Source organism: Ranitomeya variabilis, chromosome 4, assembly GCF_051348905.1.
Source record: "Ranitomeya variabilis isolate aRanVar5 chromosome 4, aRanVar5.hap1, whole genome shotgun sequence".
Classification (NCBI taxonomy): Eukaryota; Metazoa; Chordata; class Amphibia; order Anura; family Dendrobatidae; genus Ranitomeya; species Ranitomeya variabilis.
In genome coordinates, this window is record NC_135235.1 from 408,334,031 (window position 1) to 408,348,836 (window position 14,806).

Below are 14,806 nucleotides of genomic sequence, written 5' to 3' on the forward strand. Positions count from 1 at the left end.
AGGCTCAACATTTTCCTCCAGACTTTATTTAGCTGTTTATGTGTTCATACTTTTGAGTGTCTTTTAGCCTCTTCAGGGTTCTTAAAATGCCAAGTGGTTAAATGAAGTGACTTTCCAATTCATCAAGAGTTTTCTGCTTGGTTGTGTCTTAGAGAGTTTGGTTAGCGTTTTTGCTTCAATATATTCACATGTGTGCACATACCCTTAACTGTATATGGCCTACAGTAGGGAAAGCACAAATAATTAATTTTGGGGTAAATAATTTTTGTACTTCAACAAACCCTTCAGCAACCTTCAGAATTACATAAAGTGGGGCATTCGCTAATTTTTCTCTAAGTTACCAGAACAGATGCTTACATTCAAGGCAGTGCTCTGTTTTCCCAGAAAAAGCCTTCTGCTGATGCTCATCATTACATTAATGTGATTAGAGGTTTAGCAGAGATAAAAGAGAATTTACTGTTCTTGCCCTGTTCTAATTCTTCACTCTCAGTCCTAGAAGCAGAGTCTGAACACAGCGGTGGAGACAGGAATATTGAGTTTGAATATGCCTCATTTCTTTCATAGACTGATATTTCTACTTATATTTTCCAATGCCTGGAGTAACCCTGTGTTTCAACCTTCTCTTGTGCTGGACATGGCCAAAGTCCTGCTGGATAACTATTGCTTTCCAGAGAATCTGGTAGGAATGCAAGAAACTATTGAGCAAGCAATAAAAAGTGGAGAAATTCTACACATCTCCGATCCATATACATTGGCTAATGTCTTCACAGCTGGAGTACAAGGCTCCCTGAATGATCCTCGTCTCATAGTTTCATATGAGCCAACTGATACAATGGTGAAACAAGAGGTAGAGATCATCCCAACTACTGAGCAACTGCAACTCCTTGTTGAAAAAGCTATTAAGTATGAAGTCCTCACAGGAAACATTGGCTATCTTCGTGTTGACTGTATAATAGGCCAAGATATACTACAAAGAATTGGCCCTTTGCTTGTTAAAAACATATGGAAGAAATTGATGCCAAGTTCTGCTCTTATCCTTGATTTAAGGTACTGCACTCAAGGGAAGATCTCTGGAGTTCCCATTGTTGTTTCCTACTTATGTGAAGCTGAACCTGCGGTCCACATTGATACCATTTACAACCGAGCCTCCAACACCACCTCGGAACTGCGAACATTGCCTGCACTGATAGGTGAGAGATACAGCAAAGATAAAGATGTGGTAGTGCTTACAAGCAGGTTCACCCAAGGTGTCGCTGAAGATGCTGCATACATTCTAAAGCATATGAACAGGGCTGTTCTTGTTGGGGAGAAAACTGCAGGTGGCTCATTGGACATACAGAAGATAAAGATTGGCCAGTCAAATTATTATATCACTGTTCCGGTAGCTAGGTCTATCAGCCCTCTGACTGGGCAGAGTTGGGAAGTAGCTGGAGTCTTTCCTTGTGTGGTTGTTAATGCAGAAGATGCTTTGAATAAAGCCATGGCCATTCTGTCTGTACGTTCTAAAATTCCGAATGTATTACATCAACTCAGTGTGATCTTGGGCAACTTTTATGCTTTCTATGATCGTATACCAACCATACTAAAGCACCTTTCACATACAGACTATGCAGCAGTCATTTCTGAGGAAGATCTTGCTTCTAAGCTAAATTATGAACTTCAGTCATTTACTGAGGATCCAAGGCTAATATTAAGAGGCAAATTAGACACTCCAACAATTCCAAAAGTTTATCCTTCTGCAAAAGATTTACCAGATGACAAAAATCTTCTCCAAGCTTTGGTCAACACTGTCTTTAAAGTTAACATCCTTGCAGGAAACATTGGATATTTTCGCTTCGACGAGTTTGCTGATATCTCCGTCCTTGCCAAGTTAGGTCCTTATATTGTCACCAAAGTTTGGGATCAAATTAGTAACACAGAAAATCTAATTATAGACTTAAGGTACAACACTGGTGGGCCATCTACAGCTATTCCTTTACTTTTGTCCTACTTTCAAGAGCCAGAGTCTAGAATCCGTTTATTTACTACATATGACCGTCTTGCCAACTCCACCCAAGAATTCTACAGCTTTCCTAAACTTCTAGGAAAACCCTACAGGTCTAAGAAAGGCGTCTATGTGTTGACTAGTCACAAAACATCCACAGCTGCAGAGGAATTTGCTTACCTCATGCAGTCATTAAGCAGGGCAACTATCATTGGAGAAATTACATCTGGGACTCTTATGCATTCTCAGGTATTCAATCTAGAAGAAACCCAATTAACTGTTACAGTACCGGTAATCAATTTTATAGATAACAATGGTGAATGTTGGCTTGGGGGAGGTGTAGTTCCAGATGCAATTGTGCTGGCAGAAGAAGCATTAGACAAAGCTAAAGAGATAATTGCATTTCATCCAGAAGTGTCTGCATTGGTAGAAGGCACAGGGCAACTTTTAGAAGTCCATTATGCGATTCCAGAGGTGGCTTTCAAGGTTAGTCAGGCCCTCCAACACAAGCTATCTGAGGGTAGGTACCGCTCTGTGGTGGACCTAGAGTCTTTAGCTTCTCAACTGACATCTGACATTCAGGAGTTCTCAGGAGATCACAGACTTCATGTTTTTTATAGTGATATTGAGCCTGAAATATTAGAAGATAAAACGGCAAAGATCCCATCTCCTGAAGAGCTCAGCTACATCATTGACGCCTTATTCAAAATTCAAGTATTACCAGGAAACGTAGGTTATCTGCGTTTTGACATGATGGCTGATGCAGAGATTATTAAAGTTATTGGCCCCCAACTAGTTAATCTTGTTTGGAACAAGCTCGTTGATACAAGCTCCCTAATTATCGATATGAGATTCAACACTGGTGGTTATTCCACTGCTATCCCCATTTTTTGTTCCTATTTTTTTGACCCAGAGCCTCTGCAACACCTGTACACAGTATATGACCGTAGTACATCTACAGGCACAGAAATCTGGACACTACCAGTGGTGGCTGGCCAAAGATATGGATCTAATAAAGACATTTATGTCCTTACAAGTCATATGACTGGATCAGCTGCTGAAGCCTTTACAAGATCAATGAAAGATCTGAACAGAGCAACTATCATTGGGGAGCCAACAAGTGGGGTATCCTTATCTGTTGGTATGTACCAAGTAGAAAAAAGCCACCTTTATGCATCAATTCCAAATCAAGTAGTGATCAGTTCAGTGACTGGTAAAGTATGGAGTGTATCGGGAGTAGAGCCCCATGTTATAATTCAAGCTAATGAAGCTATGAATAGTGCCCACCGCATTATTATCCTACGCTCCAAGATACCCTCAGTCATTCAGACTGCAGGCAAACTCGTGGCAGATAACTACGCAGTTGCAGAAACCGGGGAAGAGGTGGCCTCAAAACTACTGTCATTGTTGAACAAAACAGACTACAAAATGATAAACTCTGAAGTGGAGTTAGCTGAGAAATTAAACCATAATCTTCAGACCCTTTCTGGAGATGTCCATCTAAAAGCCGTATTCATACCTGAAAACTCCAAGGATCGCATCCCAGGCGTTGTGCCCATGCAGGTAATCTATATACCGTACTTTCTATTCTGTCATTTAAATGCATTATTTTTTTCTTAGGACAGTTTAGAATAATGAAGTAATGTTAGAACGTCATTCAGCTGAATTTTGCTGTGAAATTCTGATTTATTAAGGGGTGACCCTCTGTTTAGGATCATCATTACTTGGTCAGAGTGGAGAGCGACTATCAAGAGTAATTCTAGCTGAAGAAGGACTGAGCTCTAACCACACAAACTATTGATTTGAATAGACACTGTGTATTGCTTAATTTCCCCTGTGTTGGCGTTGTAGAAAACATAGTTGCTATCAGCCGATCACTTGTTTTTGCACAAGCTTGCTTCAGTGTACATTAATTAAAACCCTGCTGTTCTGTTTAGATTTCACATAAAAAAATTGTACCAAATAAAGTAAACAAAAATTAAAAAAAAAAAAAATTCCCACAGAGAGTACCCCCCTAATGACGAAAAGTCAGGGACCCTCAAGTCTCAGAATCACACGCTGAATTTTTATAACATTATAGAATTTCAAAAACGGTCATTTTTGACCAACAGAACAGCAGGGTTTTAAAGCTTGTGTAAAAACAAGTGATCGGCTGCTGCTCCAAAGAAGCCACTAAGATGTCAAAAATGATTGTGCCTTCAACAAAACTAACTATCCAAAAAATGTTCAAACAGTTCAGTGTAGGGTTTAACAATACAATTTACAAATTGCCGGATGGCAAATAAACCCTAACTAAAGATTCCGAGATTTAAAAAATAACTTATTGATTAAACTATAATTACAATATTAATGTCTCAGGAATTAGAAAGTTTTTAGGCACCAATTATGGCAATAGTGTTTAAACACAACCTAATCCTCTTGAATCTCCTTATGGGATCTCTTCAGGGTGGTGCAATTGCATAGAATAAATTTGTGAAATATCAAAGAAGGAATAGCAGCACTCACCCAATCCTGTCTCATACGTGGTTTTAATTCATTACAAAAATGGCATAGTAGAGGTGCAGGTTTCAGGGGAGTTTTTCAGGTTATACAGAAGACTCTGCCCCTGAGGAAGCTGTTGTGAAACGCGTGTAGGGGCACATGGGTATCCCTATGGACAAAGATATGGGTAAGATCTACGGGTGGTCTCATGTCTCTTTCACTGTTTAGGCTATACCAGCCATATGGCTGCTAATTGATATAATGGGACCTTACTTCTTGAGACTTATGTGACAATTTAGGCTATGGATAAAACTATATGCACTGGCAATTTATTTTAATCTGATCCCTATTTGGGCTACATGAGATAGCTACATTTCCATGCCTTTGTCCTTGGGGTGCCATTACTTGAGGAGCACCCTTAACCTAATCTTTTGCTCTGTTCCGATTACTTATTCTGTGATACTTACCTTTATATGATATCCTTTATGTCTAAAATAAAATTTAATATTTTATGATATACATATTTTGTGGCTTTTTTGCTCCAATTTCTGGTGTTTGTATAAGAAGACCTGACAGACTACGGCTGTTTCACGCCATCCTGGTGCTTCTACGGCACCCTATTCTGTCAGGTCACGCTGTGATTTTACTGTACATGGCAGATGAAATGTCGGGTTTTCAAGGACATGGGTGTGTAAAAATCGGACAGCACTTGCATTGTCCGAATGACGTGTGATTTTTTTTCTTTTCATCACACCCATTGACTTGCATTGGCGAGTCTTGTCTGACATATGAGGACAATCAGCATGCTACAATTTTTTTCTCAGGTCGATTTCAGCTGAGAAAAAAAAAATCGCAGATGATCAGGGACTCATAGATTAACATTGCTCAGAGTGCAATCTGATTTTTTATCTGATTGCCCTCGTCCGTTTTCCTAGCAGATGAGAATGAGTCCAAAGTTTGTTGACCGTAATTTATATTTGGATCTTGTATGTACCCTGTTCTCATGTAGAGCACCATGGGATAAATGGTGCTCTAAAAATAAATAATAATAATACTGAACATTACCAAACATGATTGTACCAAGACCAATAATGCAATATAAGAGCAAAATAATACTTACAGACCACAACCAAATATTACCAGCTAATACAGTAGTGATAGTACCACCATACGGATCATTAACCACAACCACTATACTAGGACTGGTATCACTACCATACAGTGACCATGCAATGGTAATATTAGTTCTACACATTGCGGTACAGATAAAGTCACTTCCTGATGACATTGCCACTGATTGGAGTTGGTCACTTTGATTTTTATTTTCAATTCGGTCCAGAGCACCATTATTTATTATTTATTTTACTTAATTTTACAACTCCATAAATTCCACAGTACAAGCCCGGGGAGAACATGTCCTTACAGATGTTGTCGTTGGTGGGGTTTGAACCCAAGACCCCAGTGCTGCAAGGCTGCAGTGACTGATAACTACTGAGACACTGTGCAGCCCTATGACTTCAGCCATCTTCATCCATCTTTGACTCATCTCTACAGAATGTAACACACAGAAATCTTTGATTCATCCGGGTGCACCCTCCTCAGCTTCCCCCATCTGTGCTGCCATCTGCCTCCTAATAGTAATAGTGCCCCATGTGGCTCACTGTCGTAAGAACGCCCTCTGTGTCTACTTATACAGATGCAATCAAAACTATGCAACCCCCATCGTAAACTAGTCGTATTATACTCAACATTTAAATACTTTTTGCTGCTTGCAATAAACCAACCAATAAACTTCATTATAGCAATAGCGCCCCCCTGTGCTTCGTTATGGTAAAAGTGACCCCCTTTGCCTTTCTACAGTATTAATGTCCCCTTGTGCCTCCTTTGAGTAATAGAGCCACCCTATAGTATTAATGTCCCCCCTGTGCCTCCTTAGTGTAATACAGCCACCCTATAGTATTAATGTCCCCTGTTCCTACTTAGAGTATTATAGAAGCTCATTTACTAGTGGTTCTCAGTCTGGATGGTCACTTCTTGGCACCGTCCAGTTTGAAAACTGTTTGAGAACTGTTTATACTCAGACATTAGTGATGAGCAAGCATACTCGGTAATGCTTGTTACTCGCTCGAGTATCACTATGCTCGTTGTACTCTGCGAGCACTGAGCATTTCCGGGTTTGTTCGGTGGGAGCTCGGATCTCCACCCTGCATGATTGGTGCTCTTTACAGAGCCAATCAACATGCAGGGTTTGTCTGCCATGCACTGTAATGCCGAAGCCATCTTTGTTGTGATTGGCTGGCCGCACAGCGTCATCAGATCTATAAGAGACCTGGCGCCGCCCTGCTCCCAGTGTCCAGCATCTCTGCCCCAGTGTCCAGCATCTCTGCCCCAGTGTCCAGCATCCCTGCCCCTGTGTCCAGCATCTCTGCCCCCAGTGTCCAGCATCTGTGCCCCCAGTGTCCAGCATCTCTGCCTCCAGTGTCCAGCACCTCTGCCCCCAGCGTCCAGCATCTCTGCCCCCAATGTCCAGCATCTCTGCCCCGAATGTGTCCAGCATATTGCCCCCAGTGTGTCCAGCATATTGCCCCCAGTGTCTCCAGCATATTGCCCCCAGTGCCTTCAGCATATTGCCCCCAGTGTGTCCAGCATATTGCCCCCAGTGTGTCCAGCATTCTGTCCCCAGTGTGTCCAGCATATTGCCCCAAAGTGTCCAGCATTCTGCCCCAGTGTCTCCAGCATTCTGCCCCCAGTGTGTCCAGCATTCTGCCCCAGTGTGTCCAGCAGATTGCCCCAATGTGTCCAGCATTCTGCACCCAGTGTGCCCAGCATTCTGCCCCAGTGTGTCCAGCATTCTGCCCCCAGTGTGCCCAGCATTCTGCCTCCAGTGTCTCCAGCATATTGCCCCCAGTGTCTTCAGCATATTGCCTCCAGTGTATCCAGCATTCTGCCCCAGTGTGTCCAGCATTCTGCCCCCAGTGTGTCCAGCATATTGCCCCCAGTGTGTCCAGCATTCTGCCCCAGTGTTTCCAGCATTCTGCCCCAATGTGTCCAGCATTCTGCCCCAGTGTGTCCAGCATTCTGCCCCCAGTGTCTCCAGCATTCGGCCGCCAGTGTGTCCAGCATTCTGCCCCAGTGTGTTCAGCATTCTACCCCAGTGTGTCCAGCATTCGGCCCCAGTGTGTCCAGCATTCTGCACCCAGCTTGTCCAGCATTCTGCCCCAGTGTGTCCAGCATATTGCCCCCAGCTTGTCCAGCATTTCTGCCCCCAGTGTCTCCAGCATTCTGCCATGGGATCGCAGCTCTGAAAAACAAACAAACAAAAAAAACCACGAGTTCTTACTTACCTAGCCGCGCTCCTGCAGTGGCCGGCGGGCGAAGCTTCCTCCCTCCACTCAGGTGAAGCGTGAACTCGCAGGCGGCTGACAATGACGTCAGACGCCGGTGAAGTGCGTGTGCGCTGCAGCACGTCAGCTGCCAGCCTCCGATTGGCTGGCGGCTGTTAACTATTGATGTGCGCGCCCGCACGTCAATAGCCTTACTGTCGCAGCGCCTGTAAGGGGGGCCGGTGAGCAGATGAGACGGGGCCCGATGCGAGCCCCCTCTGCCCACCAGGCCCATATGCCAGTCAGGGCAGTAATGCCCTGATGGCGGCGGGCAATCTGAGCAGTAGCCCAGGGCCCCCCCACACCACTGGGCCCTGGGCTACCGCCCAGATTGACCCTATTATAATCCGCCCCTGATTCTATACAGTATTTGTTGGTAAAAAAACAAACATACAGGCCACATATTGAACAGTGTGGTATCTCCATCAAAAGCCAGATCTATCTGTGGGCTGCAAATTGTGGCATTTCAGGGCTACATTCCACTGTATTTGCTGTCTGTTACCCTATTTCTATATACTATTTTGGGATAAAAAAAATAAATCCAGGCCACATATTTAACAGTGTGCTATCTCCGTCAGAAGCCTGATCTATCTGTGGACTACAAATTGTGGCATTTCAGGCCTACATTTTCCTTTTTTGCCTGTTTCTTACGTAATTCTATACAGTATTTTTCGGTAAAAAACAAACATACAGGTCACATATTGAACAGTGTGGTATCTTCGTCAGACGCCTACTCTTTCTGTGGGCTACAAATTGTGGCATTTCAGGGCTGCATTCTACTGTATTTGCAGTCTGCTTCCCTATTTTTATATACTATTTTGGGGTAAAAAATAAAAAAATACAGGCCACTTATTGAACAGTCTGGTATCTCTGTCAGATGCCAGATCTATCTGTGGGCTACAAATTTGGGCATTTCAGGCCTCCATTCCACTGTATTTGCGGTCTGTTACCCTTGTTCTATACAATATTTTGGTGTAAAAAATGCAGGCCACATATTGAACATTATGGTTTCTCTGTAAGACGCCTGAGCTGTCTGTGGGCTACAAATTTGGCCATTTCAGACCTACATTCACTTTTTTGCTGTGTGTTACCCTAGTTTTATACAGTATTTTTCTGTTTAAATGAAAAATATACAGGCCACATATTGAAAAGTGTGGTATCTCTGTTAAACGCCTCCTCTATATGTGGGCTAAAAATTGTGGCATTTGAGGGCTCCTTTGAACTGGTTTTGCTGTGTCTTACCCTAGTTATTAACAACAGTTTAAAAAAAAAATACCTACATTCCAGATAATTTAAACTGTGTTTTTTACGTACACTGATCACATATAAGTTTGCACCAAATTTAGCCATTTGTAGTGAACGTGGAAAATATTTTAGTAGTCCATTATAAATGGGCAAGGTGCATGTCAAGGGACGGGGAAGTGGACATGATGCTGATGGTGCATGCAGAGGCCAAGGCCGTGGGCAAGCTGAAAGTGGGCCACAACAAACACCCTCATCTTCTCGCTCGACCTTCCTTGCCCAATTACTAGGGGACCGCAGTGCACCACTATTGAACCCAGAGCAGTGTCAAAAGGTTCTTGGTTGGATAGCGTATAATGCTTCCAGTCACTTTGCCACCACCAGCTCCACCATGTCTTCCACCCGGTCAAGTCTGAGTAGCCGTGAGTCTGGACCGCATATTACTTTCCCTGATCCTCCTTCCTCCCACCATGCCGAGTTCCCGGAGACAACTGTTCCCACACTTGGACACTCCGAAGAGCTGTTCACTTTTATAGATTTGGGCCTCTCGCTTGGTTCACTTGAAGCTGGGCAAGATGAGATTGCATGTAGCAATGCCCAAATATGGTGGTGGATGATATAGTAACTGACTCAACCTGGCAGGAGGACATGCAGAGTGAGGACAGCAGCACACATGGGGAAGGAGGCATAGCACCCCAACAGGCAGGAAGAAGCTGTGTGGTGGCCACAGACAGAAGGCGTGCATCTGTTCCCTGTAACACCAACATGACGGAAGTTGCCATTCCAACTTTTAAAGACTCTGCCGATAACCCCAAACAGGACATTTGCACCACCTGCCATGCTCACATCAGCAGGGGTAGCAAAACTATCAGCCTGACCACCACCAGCATGATCAGGTACATGACAGCAAAGCACACGACTTTGTGAGCCACACCCCAGGCTCCAGGAGTGACACCACTGCTTCTTTCACTGTTGTGCGTGCAAGTCAATCCCCTGTCCATGATGCATGCGAAGATGCCTCGTGCCATGCACCTGTCATTGCCCACAGTCAACTAGCACCATCATCAAGCACGTCCATGTCCTTGTCCCAGCGCAGCCTTCAGTTTTCCATACCCCAGTCATTGGAACGTAAGCAGAAATATGCAGCCAGCACCCCACAGGCCACAGTACTAAATTCACAAATTTCTCATCTGCTTGCGGTTGAAATGTTGCCTTTTAGGTTCGAGGAGATGGAAGCTTTCTGCAACCTGATGGCGGTGGCCATCCCAAGGTACTCGGTCCCCAGCTGCCACTATTTCTCCCGGTGTGTTATACCTGCATTACACCAGCACGTGTCCCACAACATTACCTGTGCCCTCAATAATGCTGTTACTGGGAAAGTCCACCTAACCATGGACATGTGGACAAGTGCTTGTGAGCAGAGACTGTACATCTCACTGACGGCACACTGGGTTAACATAGTGGAAGCTGGGACCCAGTCGGACATTGGGATTGTGGGCACTACGTCAGTCAGGGTTGCCCCCACAGTCTACAGCTCCTGCACCTCCTCTTCCTCCTCTTCATCCTCCATCTTTGAAATGAGCACATCAGTCACAAGCTGGAAGCACTGCAGCACTGCCTCAGCCAAGTGGCTACAGGCTGTGCTGAAGCTAATCTGCTTAGGTGACAAGCCGCACAATGCTGAAGAGTTGTGGACAGATCTGAAAAAGCAGTCAGATTTGTGGCTAACACCGCTGAACCTACAGCCAGGCATGGTCGTGTGTGACAATGGCCAGAACCCGGTAGCGGCTCTGAGGTGAGGTAAGCTCACACACGTACCATGCCTGGCCCATGTGCTGAACCTCGGTATTCAACAGTTTCTCAAAAGCTACCCGGAGCTGCCAGATCTGATTGTGAAAGTACGCCGCCTGTGTGCCCATTTTAGAAAGTCAGCTACAGCTTCAGACGCCCTTGCCGTGCTTCAGAAGCGTATGCAGCTTCCGGCTCACCAACTGGTGTGTGATGTCCCCACTCGTTGGAACTCTACACTGCATACTGTATGTTGGAAAGGATTTGTGAGCAGAAGAGGGTAGTTGTTGACTACCAGCATCAGATTCCACACATAAGACCTCAGGAGTGGGCATGGATGTCAGACATATGTACCATCCTCCAAAACTTTGAGGACTCCACCAAGATGGTGAGCGGCGATGATGCCATAATTAGCGTCACCATCCTGCTTCTCTGCATTCTGAAGAGCTCTCTGCTCACAATGAAAGAGGATGCATTGCAGTCGGAGCATGAGGACATGGAGCAAGGAACCATACAGGGTGATTACACACAGCCCAGCCTCACGTAGTCCCAAAGTGGATTGGTAGACAATGAGGAAGAGGAGGAGGAAGAACAGGAGCTACTTTCATGTGAAGTGCCCGCCAGGGCCGTGGGGCACTTGGAACCGGGCCGGCTCTTAAAGGGATGTGTCACAGCAGCAGTGACCCATTCCGTGGCCCTGGCCGACCAATGAAAAAGATGATAAAAGGGGAAAATAAAGTTTATAGGGATTTGTTTGTGACGCCACCCGTGGTGTTCGGTCAATATGGCCGACGCTGCAGTTCAGATCCACTGGGGCAGTTGGTGATGCAGCAAAGATGTTTCAGTCCTCCACGGGCAGAGCTAGTCCCCAGGGCAGATATAGGTGTTAATTGTGATGATGGTGGTTGTGGCAGTTGTAGTGCAGGGCAAGTGGTGCAAGAATAATTCAGAGGACACAGCTGGGTGCAGTTTTCAATGCTTTACTCACAGATTAGTTTCTCTAGCCGTGTGCTGTGTCCTTTGGGTCTGTGGTCCAGCCAACCCCCAAGATTTGGTGTACACTTCTCCAGGACTCCTGTCTTATGTTCCTTTCCTGGCTGTCTCACTGCGCTGGTTCCCACCTCTCCTGCCCTGCACCTTCACACACAGTGTCCCAGGCCAGCAGCCGCAGACCTTGTCGGGCAAATTCTTCTGAGTCACCTTGCTCCTATATGGCTGCCTTTTCAGCGAATGTGTATGGATGTGGCTGTGGCACATACAGATACCACGGCCTCCCGCTTGCTAGCTGAACCTTGTAGTTCTCCACTAGTCTTGGGGGCTGGTTCCCCCACTGCGACCTGGTCCCTCCACCTGGCGATGGTCAGTGTGGATGCAGGTCTCACGGGTGGATTCCTCACTACCCGTGCCCCTGGGACCCCTTCTTTCTCTGTCACTTTCTGTAGCTTCTCTGTCTCTGTCTTCTGGTGCTGGGACAAGCTCCTCTCTGCTCAAGCCCCAGCACCAACTGTCTCTCACGTCTGCTCTCCTTCACTTCTCCCCACCAACTGACTAACTTTCTAGACCTTTTCTCACTCCTACTGTTTCCATGACAACTCTACTCTCTCCACCCACACCTTCTACCTAGTAAACCTCTCCAGACTGGGATGAGGCCATCCTCCCATAGGGTACACCCAGGTGCCCTGACTGGAGTGGTGAGGTGTTGGATGCTGGTGCTAGAGTCCTGTGTAGTGCCTCCTCCTTACCTGAGATTGGGATACCACACTTCTGGATGAGGTGCAATACCTCTGTGGCAACTGAACCCTCAGGGGCACCACATATGCGCTATAGATGGTACTACAAGCACAACTGTCATACCGTCTGTTCAGCATGGATGGCCTGAGGACAGGGAGGAGGAGGAGGACAGCATGGTCAGTAGTCCTGTTGGTGAGGATACGGAAGTTTTGCCTGTTAGCAATCTGGCACGCATGGCTGACTTTATGTTGTGCTGCTTTTCTCGTGACCTCCTCGCATTAAGAAAATTTTCGGTGACACTCATTACCAATTGGTGACACTTCTAGACCCATGCTAAAAGAACTTTCAATCTCTTCTTCCAGAGGCAGACAGGTTTACTAAAATGGTGCGGTACCAGAGGACCCTTGTTGCGGAATTACTAAAAAATTCCCATGTGAGAATGCTGGCGGCAGATGTCATAGTTCGCTGGACAACCAAGGAGTACAGGCGAGAGAGACACAACTACAATCCAGCAGAGGCAGGGGAACACTGGCAAAGTTCTGGGAGAGTTTTCTCAGACCCTCCCATTGCCCTGGCACAGAGGCAAGGGGTACTGTCACAAGAAGTGCAATGTTTGGGAAGATGATGATTGAGTACCTTACTGCCCGTACCAACATCCTCTGTGATTCCTCTGTGCCCTTTAATTATTGGGTATCCAAGCTGGACACGTGGCATGAACTAGCTCTCTACGCCTTGGAGGTCCTGGCCTGCCCTGCCGCTAGCATTTTGTCAGAGTGGGTTTTTAGTGCCGCTGGTGGAATTATAACTGATAAGCGCATCCGTCTGGCAACTGAAAATGCTAACAGGCTGACTCTTATAAAAATGAACAAGGGCTGGATTGGGCCAGACTTTTTTACATCACCGAATGATAACAGCGAAACAACCTCCAATACAGTGTCTTTTTTGGGAGGTGTATTCCCATGCACCTCTTCACACTCACACGCTTCCTGATTTTGGCTATTTGGTGTTATCTTCCTCCTTCTCCTCATCATCCACCACCACTAGAACATCAGGGTGAACGTATTCCATGATGCAATAGTCACTCTATTTTTTGGCAAGGGTGTTTATGATGCCCGTAAATAATTAAAAAAAAAAATGTGTACCCCCCAGGGGGAAATGTTTGTCAGCCCATACACTTAGTGTATGGGCATTCCAAATATAGGAGACCCGCTCCTTTAAATTGGGAATAGATTCTTAGGAGGACCTCCTCCACGTCTCTTCAGACACCACCACTAGAACACCAGAGTGAACGTATTCCGTGATGCAACAGTCACTCTATTTTTGGCAAGGGTGTTTATGATGCCCATAAATAATTTTAAAAAAATATGTAAAAAAAATTTCTACAAAAAAAAGGGGAACCCCCACGGGGAAATGGGTATAGGAGACCCGCTTCTTTATAATAGGAGCAATTTTTTATTAGGCCCTCCTCCACATCTCTTTCAAGGGGCATTGGAGTGCCTCTTAATTTTTTGCAGGCCTTGCATTCACTGCATAGGTAAACATTTGGGATGCGTGTAACTTTGGGGCAGGGCAGGCCTTGCATTCAATGCATAGGCTAACAGTATGGCATTACCAAATGAATAATGGGAACTTGGTTTTCCTGTGGCCATCCAGTACGTGGGCTCAAAGGCTTATTGGGGTGCGTGTGAATTTGGTGCAGTGCAGGCCTTGCATTCAATGCATATGCTAACAGTATGGCAGTTCCAAATTCCTAATAATGGGAACTTTGGTTTCATGTGGCCATCCAGGACGTCTGTTCCAAGGGTTTTTGATGTTTGTGTAACTTTGTGGCAGGGCAAGCCTTGCATTCAATGCAAAAACAAACAGTATAGGAGTACCAAATAAATAATGTGAACTTGCTTTTCCTGTGGCCATCCAGTACGTGGGCTCAAAGGCTTATTGGGGTGCCTGTAACTTTGGGGCAGGGCAGACCATGTATTCAATGCATAGGCAAACACTATGGGAGACCCACTTTCTTATAATGGGAACATTTTTTCAGGAGGCCCTCCTGTACGTCTCGTGAAAGAGGTATTGGGGTGCGTCCCAATTTTTGGCAGCCCAGCCACTCACTGCATAGGCAAATAACAGTATAGGAGACCCACTGTGTAATAATGGCCCTTTAAGAATATTAATGCTACCTGATGCCAGCATAAAAATA

General features: G+C 45.4%; 1 protein-coding gene across 1 annotated transcript in view; it reads left to right on the top strand.

The window, feature by feature from the left end:
- The first annotated feature begins 503 nt into the window (after positions 1-503).
- The window catches only part of RBP3 (retinol binding protein 3), a 55,018-nt gene continuing 40,715 nt past the window's right edge, over positions 504-14,806 (top strand). Inside the window, exon 1 of the mRNA XM_077251143.1 lies at positions 504-3,547. Coding sequence (XP_077107258.1) covers positions 545-3,547 — 3,003 coding nt within the window. The 5' untranslated portion in view covers positions 504-544. The remainder of the gene's footprint in view (positions 3,548-14,806) is intronic.